Source organism: Gobius niger (genome assembly GCF_951799975.1).
Source record: "Gobius niger genome assembly, chromosome: 3".
Lineage (NCBI taxonomy): Eukaryota > Metazoa > Chordata > Actinopteri > Gobiiformes > Gobiidae > Gobius > Gobius niger.
The window spans coordinates 28889785-28906234 of record NC_136854.1 but is presented as its reverse complement, the minus strand read 5'-3'; the positions used below and the strand labels follow the sequence as shown (position 1 = coordinate 28906234).

General features: G+C 40.4%; 2 protein-coding genes across 2 annotated transcripts; one reads left to right on the top strand and one right to left on the bottom strand.

The window, feature by feature from the left end:
• Positions 1–107: 107 nt before the first annotated feature.
• Positions 108–10935, top strand: tmc5 (transmembrane channel like 5). Its single transcript, XM_079553206.1, has 21 exons — positions 108–197; positions 275–681; positions 1272–1480; positions 2144–2221; positions 2661–2768; positions 4212–4314; positions 4632–4713; positions 4850–5110; positions 5198–5340; positions 5421–5565; positions 5712–5864; positions 6528–6694; positions 6774–6849; positions 7386–7483; positions 7567–7662; positions 7741–7816; positions 8903–9036; positions 9655–9828; positions 9972–10050; positions 10126–10212; positions 10290–10935. The coding sequence occupies exons 2-21, from the start codon at positions 608–610 to the stop codon at positions 10857–10859; spliced, it is 2913 nt and encodes a 970-aa protein (XP_079409332.1). The 5' UTR covers positions 108–197; positions 275–607; the 3' UTR covers positions 10860–10935.
• Positions 10936–11325: 390 nt separating this feature from the next.
• Positions 11326–16340, bottom strand: LOC306960358 (germ cell-specific gene 1-like protein). The gene is made up of 5 exons (XM_079552787.1): positions 15893–16340; positions 14234–14281; positions 13484–13636; positions 13272–13383; positions 11326–12346 (listed from the first exon to the last, which is right to left on the bottom strand). The coding sequence occupies exons 1-5, from the start codon at positions 16179–16181 to the stop codon at positions 12055–12057; spliced, it is 894 nt and encodes a 297-aa protein (XP_079408913.1). The 5' UTR covers positions 16182–16340; the 3' UTR covers positions 11326–12054.
• Between the last annotated feature and the right edge of the window lie 110 nt (positions 16341–16450).

Here is a 16450-nt window from a genome sequence, read left to right as displayed (position 1 = left end):
GAGCCAGAGGTATGTAAAACCTCCAAAGTTCGAGCAACCCGTGAGGATAAAAAATCAGGCTACAGCAGGTTTTTAGGCTGGTGGTGGTGGTGGGTTCTCATGTTTGGCAGAAGAGTGGACTTTTATCCCAAGAGCGTGTGATGTTTTTTGTACTGTGTCTCATGGACTGTTCCCCGTGTACTGTATTTATTCATCAGGTAAGCTTTTTTTAACGCACATTAACATACATTCCATTTACTTCCCTCTTCCCTCTTTATTCTGTTTCCTCCTGCAGGTTTGTGGCTCTGTGTTTCCTGGAGCGGACAGAAACCTAAAACCCCTTGTATAAATTAATGATTAACAGCCAAAGACGAGGCCTCTATATTAGGTTACACCACACGCTTCTGCCTCACAATGTAGCTGTCACTCTGGCAAACAGGCACTTACCTTGCCATGTGATGCTACTCACTTGAGGTGGATGCTGCCAACACACTGAAACTTGTGCTTGTTGAAGTTAGTCTTTAATTTTTTTTTCATATTCTGGATTAACAAGAGGTTTTAACTTGATTTGAAAAGAGCAAATTAAAGTTTCACAGGAAAAGTATTGAACAACTATTTGTCAACGCATATGTCAAGTTATAGCAATAGAGGATTTTTCAACCCTGCTTACCATGACAGCGAGACACTGGAAATTGACAGAAGGTTGGTACTTTTATGTGTTTTATTTAGTACATTATGTCACATTATATACAATATATATATATATATATATATATATATATATATATATATATATATATATATATATATATATATATATATATATATATATATATATATATATATATATTTTAGCTAAAGGGGCAAATGTTATATTGAGGAAAAAATATGCTGGATATTTTTTGTTAATAATACATGAGCACACTTAGTTTTGCACTTGAACACATTGCGTCTGTGTTTGTCATTTAAAAAAAAAAAAAAATACAAATATATATATTCTTAAAATTAAATTCATTATGTTGATGATGATTATTATTACTATTACCATGACATGATTTTAGAATTACCAGTTAAAGCTTAAAATAAAAAGAATAAAGCAAGAAATGTTGCACAAGATTTATGGAGATTTTATGGCCACTTGTGGGATTGTTGTCCCGTAATTTTCACTTCCTTATAGAGGTTTACCAAGAGCATTGTCATGCCTACCGTCCTCAAACAGTCACAGCAGTTCAATACAAAAAAAAAGACCTGACCTCTTAATTTTCTGATTTTTTCATTCATTATTGTCTTAGATCCCCCAGCAGAACTCGCCACACCAATCCTTATGCTGGAGAATTGAGTGGGGTCAGGCCAGATGTTTATCCCACGACAGAACCGTCCCAGGACACAGGGAGGGCACCTTGGGCAGGACGTCCTCAGCAGAGACGGGACGGGGGACCAGGCATCCCCATGGACCTTTTGTCAACTCATTCAGTGAACCCCGTATGGCGCCATGAACACAGTAAGCAAACATTCTAGTCAAACTGAATGACTCTCACAAGTGTGGTTTTGTTTAAATTACCACTTCAGATAACATTTGGCTTTTCAAGAACTGTCTAAATCTAAAATGAGCCTAAATGAACGCGATTACTGAAGGACACTGGGACAGAAGCACAGACGCAAAACCAGCACCATAGCAGGATGAAACCTGTATCTGTTTGTGTGTGTGTATTTTGACTTTATTGACCCTGTAAGGGGAAAAGATCATTGGCATTTGACCTTTTCTTCAGCTAATGCCTTTGGGGAAACGTGAACTGTGGATTCATCTCTAGATCTTTACATAATGTGATGTAATTTATCCTGTTTTATTATTTGGCTTGTTTGGCTTTGAGCATAAAAAGGGGGTGCTATTCTTTATATAGCAAATTCAATTCTTATTTAGGTCATGGCTCGTCATTACAGACTGATGATCTGTACCTGTTGGGAACCACTGATCTAATGTATTGTGCAAGATTAAACCAAGAATGAAAATTAACTATATCTTGAATTGCTAAAGCCTCTAGCAAAGCCCACCGGTGTTACCTGTACCACAATTTGAGAACCATAGTTTCAGTCCGCAGGCTTTCTGTTGCTTAGAGACTTTTTTGTTGATACTTTTAACACCACCATGGTCTGCTTTTGTCAGATCACAATTCATTTCAGATCACCTCCGAGACTCGCATTGAACAATCTCTGTCGATACAGATGGCTTCTCTGCCTTCAGGTAAGAGCCCCAAAAGCATGCTATCCTATTCCCATTATCATTATTTTTAGGCACATTGTAATGAAGGATGAATGAAAAATGTGGGTCGACTTTTGTTACCGACTTAATACAGTAATCGCTAATCCTTGGTACACTGAGGTTATCCAGTTGCACACAAGGAAATGAAAATGTTTTAGCAGATACTGAAGAAGAGAGGGAGAATTTATGTACCGGCTCTTTCGTTCCTCTTTTGCCACATACACACTATGCACTGCACACACAGGATAATTTATACTGATTTAAGATGTGTGCACTTTTAGTAAAGACAAGCAAAAAGAGGACTTAGATTATGTAGAACTATCCACATGATGGTTGCAGCAGCGTGTGTAGCTTTTAGGAGGAGCACAAAAGAAGGCGAGTGGTTTCTGAGCAGATAAATATATGCTTTTCTGTTTGTCAGGAAACATGACAATGAGATGGAGAGGACTAACAATGCGGAGGATGTTTCAAGATTCAGACCCCAATCTTCAGTTGGCAGAGAACGCCATCATGAATCAAGTGGAGAACGGTGAGGCTCCTTTATGTACATTCAAGTGTTTTTATTTGCGTGTTGTATATTATTAATTTTAGACAGCTTGGATTAAATGACCAACTTCACTCATCCACAAGGGGGAAAAAAGTGTAGATTGGGAGTATTTACCCCTGAACTAAACTTTTTTTTAGGTTTTGACATCAATATCCATAGTTTTTCAATGCGAAGGTGTTCCTGGCGGAGTAGCATGTGGTTCAGTTTAGCCGCTGTTAATTTGAACTGACAGTTTTCGTGTATACTAGTGTAACGTGTATCTTTATGTAAGTGTGGAATAAAGTGCTTAACCTAAAGGAACATTATGGAACATTTTATGTGAAAAAAAATACATACATATACTAAAGCATATATTAACGTTTTAGTGACCCAGTTGCTGTATGAGCGGTTATTATTGCACCTTTTGTATTCTTTTTTTAAAATTATTATTATAGTTTGATGAGCTACTGCCTGTGGTTAGTATTATGCATCACTGAAGAGGCAATTTTATGAAAACAAGTTAAAAAAAAGTTTACATTTCCATCTTCTTAAACCAGAAGTTTCCACTTTTTAAAGATAGAACTTGTCATTACCCTTGTGTTACTATTATGTTACGGTATCTTAAAAAAGAACTAACTAACCTTAATAAATCCTTTTTGTAGTCCCTCTGGGGGTAATACAAGTGTTCATGGGACTAGATGCAAGTTGGTTATTTTATACTCACTACTGCCACCTCAGGTCGTACGCGTAACTGCAGCTTCTATATTAAGCTTGTGCATGACGGCACTTCGGACCCGAATGTACACATTTTTAAGTGACAGTGCAGAATTTTAGAGGCAGTTGTGGTGAATAGCTCTGGGCTCATTCTACACATTAGGACATTGCTGGAACATGTAGGGGGAGGATAATAGATCATTTTAACATTTTTAAACTCCCCTTAATATGATGAATGGGGGGTCATTCATCTCCTGGTGTCTCTGGCCAGAAAACCACAATTGCAACTTTCCTTGCTCTGACCCGGAGGCTGGAGGATGGAGGATCTCCATTGTGTAATTGGATGTACAATATTCCTCACTCCCTTTGTCTTTTCTGTCAGCGCAATATTTACTCTCACGGACAATTAATGAGTAAAAAAACATTCTGCAGTGGAGCTTATTGCCTCTAGGGGCATGAGTTACTTAGTTCTGGTTTAAAGGCTGCCGGTCTGCACCATTGGCCCCTCCGACAAACACCAACCAACCACTCACTCACAAACTACATTCCTCCAGCTCTCCCCGCGGGTCTTCCATCTAAGTACCATCTGACGGGATCGGGCATATCGAAGGCAGTCACATATTGTATTTTCATTACAATGTGACCAGTGCCTTGATTTAAAAGTATAGATTTGCCTTTTTGTAGCTTTTAATATTGGCCTATTTACCTTTGTTGTTAACTTGTGTTTTGCAGAAGAAATGAACTTGGTGCGAGAACTTGTGGAGATGTCCACTCGAGACCAGATCCGGGCCATTCGAGATCTCCCCATGAGTTTTGTGGAAAAGAAACGTATCAGGTGGGCTTTGACTCACACCAGTGATAAAACTCCTTCTCGTCATTGTTATATCTGTCTATCCCGAGTTAAATATTAATCTCTGACCAGAGTCACCAGAGTGTTGCCATTTTAAGAATAGTTTTACAACATGAAGGAAGAGCTGTAAAAAAAAGATCAGTCTTAAGGACCTGCTGTTACACTCTATGAGTCCAAAGTTTTTTCCTTGATGACGTATGTAGCAGTGTGTAATTCCGTGAGACACTAATGAGGATTTATGGCTGCTGAATGGTTTGACAATGTTACATATTGATATTCTACATTGGGTGCTCTACTTGCAGAAACCAAGTGCTTGCATTCAAATCCTCCAAGAAATCTCGCCACTTTACCCGTTTGGGAGACTACTCAGAGCAAGTTTCCCGAGTAAGTTCTTAAGCATTGTTTACTTTATAGTCAAACTTTATAGTGAAACGATATTTCACAAAAATAAAAGATGTTGATAAATAAAAGTCATATTTTGTGTTATCATACTGGCTCATATTGTCTCAATGTTTCTCAGTCTTTTCGCAGGTGCGGCTCAAACCTCAGGTCGGCCAGGCAAACGCTTGCGCTGTGGCAGGGCACGATGAAGGAGATCGGGGGCAAGTTCGGCACCAGCGTCCAGTCCTACTTCGTGTTCCTAAAATGGCTGCTCATGTTCAACATTTTCTCCTTCCTGGTCAACTTTGGCTTCATCACCATCCCCCAGCTGGCGTACGACTCCTCGCCCGACATACCCGACAGCACAAGCTTCAGGGGGTTGGAGATTCTCACTGGAGCTGTGAGCATGTTTTACAAGTTCTATGGCAATTACAATTACGATTCAAAATCCCACACATTAAAATCATCTTTATTCTTAACTTTGCAGGGTTACTTTAACTACACAGTCATGTACTATGGCAGCTATAGTAATGAGACACTTATGGGTGCAGTGGACTACAAAATGCAGCTGGGATACTTCTTCACCATCGCGATTTACATGGTGCTCTGTGGCATTGCCTTAATCTTCAGGTTTGTCCAATGATGAATTACAAACTATCACGTTACATTTTCCTATTTTTAAACATGCTTTCCTGCAATTTGTCTTCCAGCATGGCAAGCTCTTTCAAGACGAATTATGTTCTGGCTGACCCCGCGTCAGGTGGTGCGTGGCAACTCCTGTGTAGCTGGGACTTCAGTATCACCAATGAAAGAGCAGTGAGGCAGAGGAAAAACAATCTACGCGTTCAGCTTCAGGTAGTTTCTTAAAATGTTAAAGCAGCAAAGTCGCTTAGTCCTCCAATCAGCGTGTTGCAGGAACAAATATGATATTTTCATGTAATAGGGAGAAAAAAAACTCTGCTTCATTTGCTTATAGATTCTTCATTACTGTCCATTTTCAGGAGTCGCTTTCGGAAAAGGCCCAGCGAAAACAGCTGAGCACCTCTGAAAAACTAAGGCACTTTGGGATTTATGTGGGAGCTTGGCTTTTGTCTTCAAGTTTGACCTTCGGATGTGGGGCCAGCATCTACTTCCTCTGCCAATATGAACAACGGGTATGCAAGAAAAACAATCATCAGTGTGTGAAAAACTGAGGATCCCACGTAAAAATGCTTTTCCTTAAAGATAAATAAACTTTTGTATTGACATTGGTATACAGAAGGATAATCTAAATTAACCCCTGCCTTAACCAAGTGCATTTTCTCCAGTTCAGCTTTACCCAAATTACAAAACAGATAATTTTCCTTGCATTGTTGCAATTTTTTCATTACTTTTTCTTTGGCATTTTTGTCACTTTTCTGTTGCTCTTTTGTGGCTTTTATGTTGCGTTTTCATCACTTTTTCATCGCCTCTTTTGTTGCATTTTCATATTTTTGTTGCTATTTTGACTTTAAAAAAAGAAGAAGAAAGAAGCCTTTAGATTTGGGTAAGGCCAAACTGGAGAAAATGTACTTCAGGTGAGGGTTAATAGCTTAAAAAGCATTGATTTATGTTAGGTATGGTTGTCTTGTTATATTTGGGATAAGTGTTAAACACTACATATTTTGTCTGTAATTTGCACAGTATTTCCTCTAAACTGTAAACATGTATGATAAGACTTAATGGCTGAGATAAAGCCTTCCTTGTGTTACTCATTAGTTGCTACCTGTCATTCTTTAAACCCTGTGCCTGCCACTGTTCTTCCTCGTAGTAATTGTGCCGTTCCTGCCTGTTTTCAGCGCATGTCGGACACTGGCGGCTGGACTCCGCGTCAGGAGGCGGAGACACTCCTGGTGCCGTTCATGGTGTCTCTCATGAACATGGTGGTACCTCTGTTTTTCTCACTGTTCAACAAGTTTGAGCACTACTCCAGTCAGCGCAGGCAGATCTATGTTCTCGTCGCCAGGTCGGACCACAAAACCGCAAAATTATGAATGAGATGCTCAAAAGCCTTGGATGACTAACTTGTTTTCCTCACTGTGCAGAAATGTTCTCCTCCGAATGTGCATCCTGGGCGTCTTGTGTTACTACTGGATGAATGTTGTGGCAGCAAAATATTCGGTATGTAAACCCGACTTCAATTAAATCTCAAAATCTTCTTATAATCTTTATATACTTTACTTTACTTACTTTGCATATTTTGGTCTTGACTTCAAACTTAAAGGTGCATTATGTAGCCTTTTATGTGATTACTCCGTATTTGACATTTCAGATTTTTGTTTTTATGGGTGTCACGGGATCGGCACCTATTGTCTCAGTGACCCAGCAGCTGTATGGATGGTTAGCCTGACAGGTTTTCTCGATTGAATGTAGGCATAGACAGTTCCATTTGCAGTGAAAACCTACCGGGAACAATTGGTTCTGGAGCGTCCTACAGGCCACCGGGATGGAAAGTAAAAGCGCCATGTTAACCATCCAGCCACTGGGTCATGGGAAGCTCAAATACGCGCTATATATATATTATATATACACATTTTTTGTTACACCTTGCACCTTTAAGAAAAACAATTCTTACTTGTGCATTTAATAATTCATGATCTATGTTTTATATGACATTTAAATTCCAAAAATATATAATAATATCTATATTTGAACAGTGTTGGGAGTCTGTGGTGGGACAAGCATTGTACCGCCTGGTCTTTGTTGACTTCATCTTCCTCATGTTGGGATCCTTCTTTGGAGAGTTTCTCAGCAAGTCAGTAAAACACACTTTTAACACTGCAGTGATTAATGGGCTTTGTAATTAGAAGGAAAGTTTATTCACATTTTTTTTCACAGTGTGGTTGGGACGCGGTTGCTTCCCCGTTTTGGGGTTCCCGAGTTTGATGTAGCTCGAAATGTCCTGGAAATTATCTATGCACAAACTCTCGCATGGTGAGAAAACAATATTTAGTTAACATGTTAAATCCTAACTGCATTATTAGTAACAGGGTTCCTTCATCTTCTTTCTAGGATTGGCATTTACTTCTCTCCTCTGCTGCCAGTTCTTCAGATCCTTAAGTTTTTCATCCTCTTCTATATAAAGAAGGTAAATGATTTTGTTGAGATCTTTGGGATGGTAAACTGAACTGCAATTGAATACAGTGACACACCTCCATAACCAGACACAATGCACTTGATGCCCTGGCTCCTCTCTTGGCTCGCATTATTGTATTTGCGCATCTGGGTCAATGATTTATTTAAACCTATTAAAGGAATAGGCCACCGTTTTTATATACTAAGATATGTTCTTACCTCACTTTAGTCGAGTTAATATATCCCCGTCTGGTCATTGTCCGCGCGCTCTGTCACGCAAACGGAGCACATACGCAGCCTCTCCCATATGTGACATAGCTCCGAAAAAGCTCACGATAGAAGCTACCAAGCTCTTCCGCGTGTTCCCTATTTAAATAAAGTTACGTGAAGTGTTTTCATGCGAAGTATATTTACACAGAAATGTAACGTGTCGATTTTATAAGCAAATAAAAAGGGGGACTATATTGTGAGGCGTAATGATACGAGGAGTAAAACGTCCGCGCAGTAACTCCTAAAGGTTATTGACGGAAGTGAGCGGGGGAAGTCTTTAGGAGTTACTACGCGGACGCTGTGCTCCTCGTATCATTACGCCTCACAATATAGTCCCCCTTTTTATTTGCTTATAAAATCGACACGTTACATTTCTGTGTAAATATACTTCGCATGAAAACACTTCACGTAACTTTATTTAAATAGGGAACACGCGGAAGAGCTTGGTAGCTTCTATCGTGAGCTTTTTCGGAGCTATGTCACATATGGGAGAGGCTGCGTATGTGCTCCGTTTGCGTGACAGAGCGCGCGGACAATGACCAGACGGGGATATATTAACTCGACTAAAGTGAGGTAAGAACATATCTTAGTATATAAAAACGGTGGCCTATTCCTTTAAGTCAGTGAATGCTTCCTTTACATTGTGTAATGGAAAGTAAACACCTGAGTAATTAATGCAAAGATAGATGAGCATAAAACTGCTTTGTGATGTTTACTGTAGATATGTTAATTAGTTAATGATTAATATTACAACACACTCATCTAATTAACTTCAGGACTTGTGATTTATTGGCAGCTGCAAATGAATGTTTGCGTTCTTCATTTTTAGGTCAGCCTGATGCGGAACTGTCAGCCACCGCGTCGCACAGGGAGAGCAGCTCAAATGAAAACCATCTTCACTGCGCTGCTGTTCTTTCCTTTCTTTCTGGGAGCTTTGGCCATTGTGGGGTACACAGCTTGGAGGTATGAATGAACATTCACATGCAGTATGATAATAATAATAATGCATCTTTTCTATATAGCACTTTTCTGGACACTCAAAGACGCTTTACATTGCACTATTCATTCACTCCATACTTGGTGGTGGTAAGCTACTATTGTAGCCACAGCTGCCCTGGGGTAGACTGACGGAAGCGAGGCAACCAGTTTGCGCCATCGGCCCCTCCGACCACCACCACTCACTCACTCGCGCCCTCCATTCGCTAGGCTTCCTGGTGTTCCCAAACGGTCGCCCATCCAAGTCCTGCCAGGCCCTTCCCTGCTTAGCTTCCAAGGTCTGACGGGATTGGGCATAGCTAAGGCGGTATGGCAGGCAGTGTACATAAATCTTGTATGTAAGGTATTCTTATTATTACCTACATATACTGGTACATTCCTGTAGGTAATTCGCGGCCACATAAACGGCCACGAAGATGGCTAGATCTGTTATATAGGTTATATAGGTGAACTGGTTGTTTGAGAAAAAATACATTTGCTCAATTCTACTCATCAAGTGCAATGAAATTCTTTGTTATCATTTCACCTGCCTGTAGTCATGTATATGTCTGCTGGATGTAAAGATTAACACCCTCTGTGCCACAGCCTGACGCCCTCTAAGCACTGCGGCCCTTTCCGCGGTCTCGACAGCACCTTCAGTGTGGTGGAGGTGTGGATGGTTCAGCTGAATAGCACCGGAGGTTCTGAGGCCGCTATCTTCATCTACCAAAACGTCATCAGGAGTGAAATCTTTTACTTCCTCATCACAATTATCATCCTGTGAGTAAAGTTCAGGTGAAAAAAAAACTTCAAAAACTGCAAGTAAACATAAAGGTTATAGTAAAAAGAGAAACAGTTCTGATATTTGAAAATAATATGTTTGCAGCTAAGCTAATATGAGCATCCTGCTTTTCTCATTATAGTGTTATTGTTTATATTTTCTGGCAAGTGAGTCAAGGCCGCAAGCAGCTTATTGTTCTTCTACGACAACAGATAGTTAACGTAAGAGCACGACTCAGAATTGTGTAATTTAGTACACAATCACCAGATTTTAAAATGTTATTTTTCATTTTATAGGAAGGTAAAGACAAATCATTTTTGCTAGAAAAGTTGCAGAATCTCCAGAAATCCCAACCTAACATCAGATCTAAAAATCACAAAAAGGTGGGTATTCCTTCTCTTTTAGCGAGGCTCTCTTAATTTTGACTTGCACCAATTGTTTTTTTGTTTTTGTTTTTTAGAGCAAAACCAAGCCCCATCCAGACGACTACTCGTCTGCTGGTTCTTCTAACTCCAACGCTATGGTTCAAGTAATGCTTGCCCGTCAGCGTGCGGAGGAGGAGGAAGAGGAGGAGAGAGCACGGGCCAGAGGACGCCCAGTTCCTCGAGAGTCTACTAACTTAGCTCGGGCTGTTCAGAGCCACCGCCCCAGTGACCAGGTGGCTGATGACCTCCATGTTAATGACAGACAACAGTCATCATCTAGTGCTTTGGCACTAGCCATGCAGGCCAGGCAGAGAGCGGAGAATCAAACCAGAGAGGAGTACTACAGCCGGGCAGGATTAACAGAAAGCCACGTCAACTACAAACACACCACAGAGGAGCAAGAGGAAAACAGCCCAAACTCTGTGAACAGTGTGATGATGCAGGTGATGCAGGCCAGGCAGAACGCAGAGGAGGAAGAAGAGGAGGAGCTGAAGAGGATGCAGTGGGTCCCTGCAGCATCACAAAACCCCGCCCCGTCCAGTGCTCTCATCCAGGCCATGTTGGCACGGCAACAGGCCCAGAACGAGTATGACGATGGCTACTGAACTAAACAATTGTGAAACAAAAAAAGGGAAATGATCTTAGTTTTTATTTTATATAAAAAAGTAGTACTGTAAATACGCTAAAATATAGCAAATGTTGCAGACAGGAGAGTGCAGGTCCACCTCTTTGTGCACTTTTATATTTTCTGTATTATAATGTATAATGTATAATGTATAATGAGATTATACGGTAAACTATATAAATAAACTCACGTCTGAGCTAATCCATAGTAGAGTCATGGCCAAACCAACACTGCCCTCTGGTGAACTTGTACTAACATTACACAACACGAACAACAAAAAACCTCTATATGAATTGAGACCATTTTAGTACTATTTTAATTTTTCTGCATTGACACGAGATTTATTGACATCCAGTCATATCAGAAACACAAAACGGATTTGAAATGTAATAAACTGTATGGGTGAAAACCAAACATACTCAGTAACAGTAATATAAGCGGGAACATTACAGTAAAATTAAGGTTTACACTCTTCAAACACATTCACTCCTTAATTTTACAATTACAATAATCTTTAGGCACATAGTTCTCTGTAAATATGAGATAATAATGAGAAGGTCACTATTTAATAGTGATGGGAAAATTAAGCAGTGGCTTTTGTTGACAGATTGCGCCACCCAATGATGGATCAACTGAAGCTTCCTGATACTGTCATCTGCTGTTGACATGATTAATACCAGTTGTAGTACAGCATGTTTGAGGTTTTGTAGGTTTTAAGTATATTTATAAAACATTATTACATATATAAACCCACAAATTCTCATTTGACACAAACCGTTTTGGTCACATGATTTCCGTGCTCTTGACAAATGCTTCAGATCAAGGCTTCATATTATACACTTTTGCTCGAGACATGCTTCAGAGCACTGCTTGCTTTGTCCCATCACTACTATATAAATTGTATCCTTTGTTTTGTTGATGGCCTCACAAGGCTAGACGCTCCTTTTTTCCTTATTCATTTTGTCCAACTTTCAGTTTTTCATGACGACAGTCCATTTTTTCAGCCTTTCTTGGTGGGTTCTCAGATCTCAACAGCAGCTTTGTTGCATAAGGCAGGCTTCACTCTAAATGGACAAAGATGATGAGTGTAAGAGTGAATTGGCAGTTTGTCAGTTTAACTCTGTACCCTGCCCAGATAGATGCTGGAGCCATCAATTTGTCATAACAACAAGTATTCAGCATTGTTCCTCTCCTAAGGACGCCCGGTCGCTCAGGTCCAAGGAGTCTGCAGGAATAGGAGTCCTTCTGCCGCTCTTTATGCTCTGACTTTGGTACACCTCCACAGATTTGGAGATGGAGCGCACTGAATGGTCTCGGAACAAGCCAAAAGCCTCTCGGGCATGCTCCTCGCGAATGCTCTGTTCAAACGTCTTACGCTTGTGCCTGAACTCAATGACAGTTTTGGTGTAGGAGTTGAGGGTTGTGACTGACGCTCCCATGCAGCAAGTGAAGGATGCCCACGCCATACTGCAACAGAGGACATGTTCACTGTTACCACCAAGCAATCTTCTTTACAGCATTGCTTAATGATGGAAATGGCATGGTAACTAGAATAACATTTTGCATTTTGTAGCTCGGGCTTCATACAGACCTTGTGTCATTATTTACAGTTTTCATGTCGGTTTAGCATGTTTAGCATCAATATTGATATTATTAGCATGAAATTGAAATAAAGGGTTACATTTACTCCTGTTTTCATGTTTAACTCTTGTGTAATTACACTTTAGGTTGCCATGCTATTTCCACGCTATTACTTTGCTGTAAAATAAAATGCAATAAACGTTATAATTACTGCTAAAACTTGACTCATTAGATTGTACACCAATTGTCAATCAATTCAATGCAATCAATGCAACCCAGTGCATGCCCCTGTGGTACCCATTAAAAAACAGACAATTGTAGTTTCAATAACTGATGAAGATCAGGATGCAACAATTGCATTTTGGCATTATTTCTTCAGTATTTTGACTGCACTTGCAGAGATTAGTGTTTGTCTCTCTTTTGGTCACATGGGCTCTGAGCGACTCAACTACCAATTCATCTTATGTTTCACACGCTGGAATCACAAAAGGTCAAGAATTGTTAGCCCTGAAAACTAGATTTGCCGCATTGTGAGCATTTTGTAAAAGAAGGGAAATATTATCCCCCTTATGCAATTCCAATCATTCTCCATATTGGGGCTTTAAACACCAAAGCCTAATCCGTCCATAACATGAGAGCTTTGGCTTTTTTTCATTAGCATCAGTCATGCTTGGAGGAGGTGAGAGTGAAGATGACCCACTATTTTGAAAAAAAAAAAAAAACAACAACAAAAAACTACAAACTCGAAGATGATTTCCCAAAGTGTTCAATTAAACGACATAAAACAAAGCGTAACGGTGCAGATTCATACCAGAATGACCAGCCGTAGTCCCAGTTGTATGGCCTCCAGTCAGGCGGGCCCAGACTCACAGTCACCTGAAACACTTGTGTGTACATCACATGGGCCACCATTCCCAGGAGACCTACAAATACACAGAATCAGTCAAGTACATTCTTTACTGAACTACAGAAAGCTTCACAGTAATTGATGATAAGTGCATTTTACATCTTGCATTATTTTACCTGAGAGTACAGTGAAGACGGCGGCAAAGGCATTGAGTTTGAGTCCATCGATGATGTTGTTAGAGTGAACCAGCTCCAGACACATTAGACTGAAGCCGACCACCAGCAGTACGATGTAGAGCATCTCTGAGACCAGCGAGAGCCACAACATCCCTGCACATGGACAGACTTTTATATAGGCTTTGAAGAGGTATATTCTTAAAGAACAAGCCCATATAAACATTTACAAAATCTAAAATGTACTTGAAACCTGTAAGTTTAGAGAGCACATTTACAATAAACATTGCCCACATGAAGCTATAAGGCCGTTGCTCCCTTTTGAGTTATTGTTTGGTATAGCAACTGTCCCGTCACAGACAGCACCGGCCTGCAGAGAGGGGTGAAGACTGCATTCAAGATAATCAGGACACCACAGCTCTCTCTGCTGAGCATCTACCAACGCTGAATTCTTTTACACTCAGGTCAGAGGTACAGGAAGATGCAGTGACGAACCCCTCTGCCATCAGAGCTTTGAAATGACTAGTGGGAGTACTGTTGACATTCCGCAGTATTTATTGTCTATTTAATAATCACACTCAAAGACATTGCACATTATTATTTTTTTGCTCTTTTTGAAGCATTTTGCCTTTATAATACTATCATTCTCTTCTTTTTTATGTCTTCACAGAGTACAAGGAACTTGTTCCACTTCCGTATTATCAGGGTTCAGCTGTACAAAGTGTCTTCATGTTATTCCAATAATGCGCTTACCTTTTTCTGATGCAGGAGCCAAGTCAATGAAGCTGCGGCATCTCTCACCTGTAGTCAAGGTACAAAAAATACATTCCCTTAGATTAGGATTTCAGAGTACAATGTAAAAAAGTGGCAGAATGTTTCCAGCAGACACTGGGGTTATGTTGAGAGGCCAGCTCTGTTTGTTTTGGGCTGAACAGATGTGACTACAGCCGTGACATCAGTGAGAGTCTGAGTGCTCCAGTTCTATTCTAATCTCCTTATTCATTCAGGTGTTACTATTGCAGATTAAACCATGGCCCAAAAAATCTCCAGTCAGACGTTTAGGATTAAGTCAATTTTAAATAAGTGGCATATGTCAATGCAGCTTTTTGGAAGGGTTCGCCACTGGCAGATGGTGCATTGGCAGGGACACTCAACAGCTTGTGTATCCCGAGTATTACAGGTATTTACAATAAAATGAAATGCTTGATGATGATATTTTAGTTTGGATAATAACCATTCAGGCATATTCATTTGGATGGCATGTTTTCATCAGCTGAGCTGAGTGTGTGACTGGATTTGTGTTGTAAGTGGAACATTAATCAGGTGGAAGAAGGGTGGCAACAGCTGTTTTGAGGAAAAACTCATCAAGGGCTGTGTTACATAATCCTTATTAACTCAAGCTGGCCCACTCGCTCTCCATCACACAAACACTTGATGAGAGAGATGTGCAACAGCCAAAATAAATCAAAGTATGTTCACCATTGAGTACAAAGGCACACATAATCTATTTGAAGCACATGTTGATACTTCATGAAATGTAGTTCTATTCTATATTATGTAGTAAGTCACACATCTTAAGTGACATGAGTCACAGTCATAGTAATAACCCTGTAATAACATAGTAATAATGCTGGGAGATGGTGATAACACCCCGAGGTGGCATCCTTTCATTTACCCGACTATTAATAAATCACTGAATACATTCAAAATCCCCTGACCTGAATGGCTTTTAAATTCTTTACATGTGCACTATTGCCTGATATGACATGGCACGAGGTCAGGCATCTTGCATCTTGTACGATAGCAGTATATTGTGACACAGCCATCAACAACATCCTAGCCATTGACAGGTTTTATCCAGTGTGAAAGAACAGCATTAGACTGAAGTATCTCAGGTGGAGACTGACCTGGAGCTCAGTTTAATCCCATTCTGTCTCATGTAGGCCTATAAATGAGTGAGAATGTTTGATAGGATGCCACGTGTGCTACAGCTGCCAGTCTGCCATAAAGGCAGCTCTGGCTCACTGAGAGTAAATATAAATACACTTTTAAAAAGCTTGATGATGCAATAAATATCCCCCAATACTACAATCAATATTTTATGGATCAGTTGTGAAGCAAAGTAATAAAGGTCTTATCACTGTTGTATACTTTGTATACTATTGCAGAGCAGGCAAGCTCTAAGCATAATGCAGTACAGTACACAGTTCTTCTGAAACAACATAAGATGCCAAAGAAACCATTATGTCTATTTCCTTCTTTTATTGAGAAATAGTCTGGAGAATATAAAGATTGATATTGTAATTAGATTTTTTGGATCCTCTTTCAATCGCCCTATTTTCTCCATTGGCTTAAACTTCTTGTTAATGCCAAGGGGAAAAAAACACACGTCACACAGAGTTGGCTTCTTACTTTCATCGTGGATGTTCTCCTCGCAGGAAAACCAGATGCCCGTGTGAAACTGGCGGAATAGAAAGCGGTCGTCCCCGGTCTCCCAGCTGTACACCACTTTATTGGGGTCCGTCTCGTTCACTCCGTAGTCTATGCACTGATGCGTCCGAAGTTTGCTGCACTTTGGTTTGGGGACTCTCTGCGTCCCCACGCACCAGTACGTGGTGATGAACGCCGTTATAGAGAAGAACAGTGCGAAGAAGTTGAGTCCGACCGACCAAAGAGTCCTGCATCTGCGAGTGTTCGTCATGGTCCGAGCTTCAGGAGAGCATTTTGGGAAAAAGTGCGCGTTTCCTCCGGCAGATGAGATTCCATTTGGAGGTTTACTGCATATTTAGGCACATAGACACCCAAGACGTCCACATTTCTGCATTTCTCTGCTCTGAGTCCAAGTGCCACAATCCCACTTTCTCCCCTCACGAGCGGTTCCTATAGGAAGTCACGTTGTCAAAGGATTTGACGCGCGTCCTTGCATTAAGTGTCGGATGGATTTTCTTATGACGCTCTCTCTCTTCTCTC

Bases quoted from the DNA above. Each gene is read 5' to 3' on its own strand.
- tmc5 (XM_079553206.1), top strand. From the start codon at position 608: ATGTCAAGTTATAGCAATAGAGGATTTTTCAACCCTGCTTACCATGAC. The intron at 5,566-5,711 runs GTAGTTTCTTAA...GTCCATTTTCAG, and splicing joins ATCTACGCGTTCAGCTTCAG to GAGTCGCTTTCGGAAAAGGC. The intron at 9,829-9,971 runs GTGAGTAAAGTT...TTCTCATTATAG, and splicing joins CTCATCACAATTATCATCCT to TGTTATTGTTTATATTTTCT.
- LOC306960358 (XM_079552787.1), bottom strand. From the start codon at position 16,181: ATGACGAACACTCGCAGATGCAGGACTCTTTGGTCGGTCGGACTCAAC. The intron at 13,637-14,233 runs GTAAGCGCATTA...GTCCATGTGCAG, and splicing joins GGCTCCTGCATCAGAAAAAG to GGATGTTGTGGCTCTCGCTG. The intron at 13,384-13,483 runs GTAAAATAATGC...GTGTATTTGTAG, and splicing joins CGTCTTCACTGTACTCTCAG to GTCTCCTGGGAATGGTGGCC.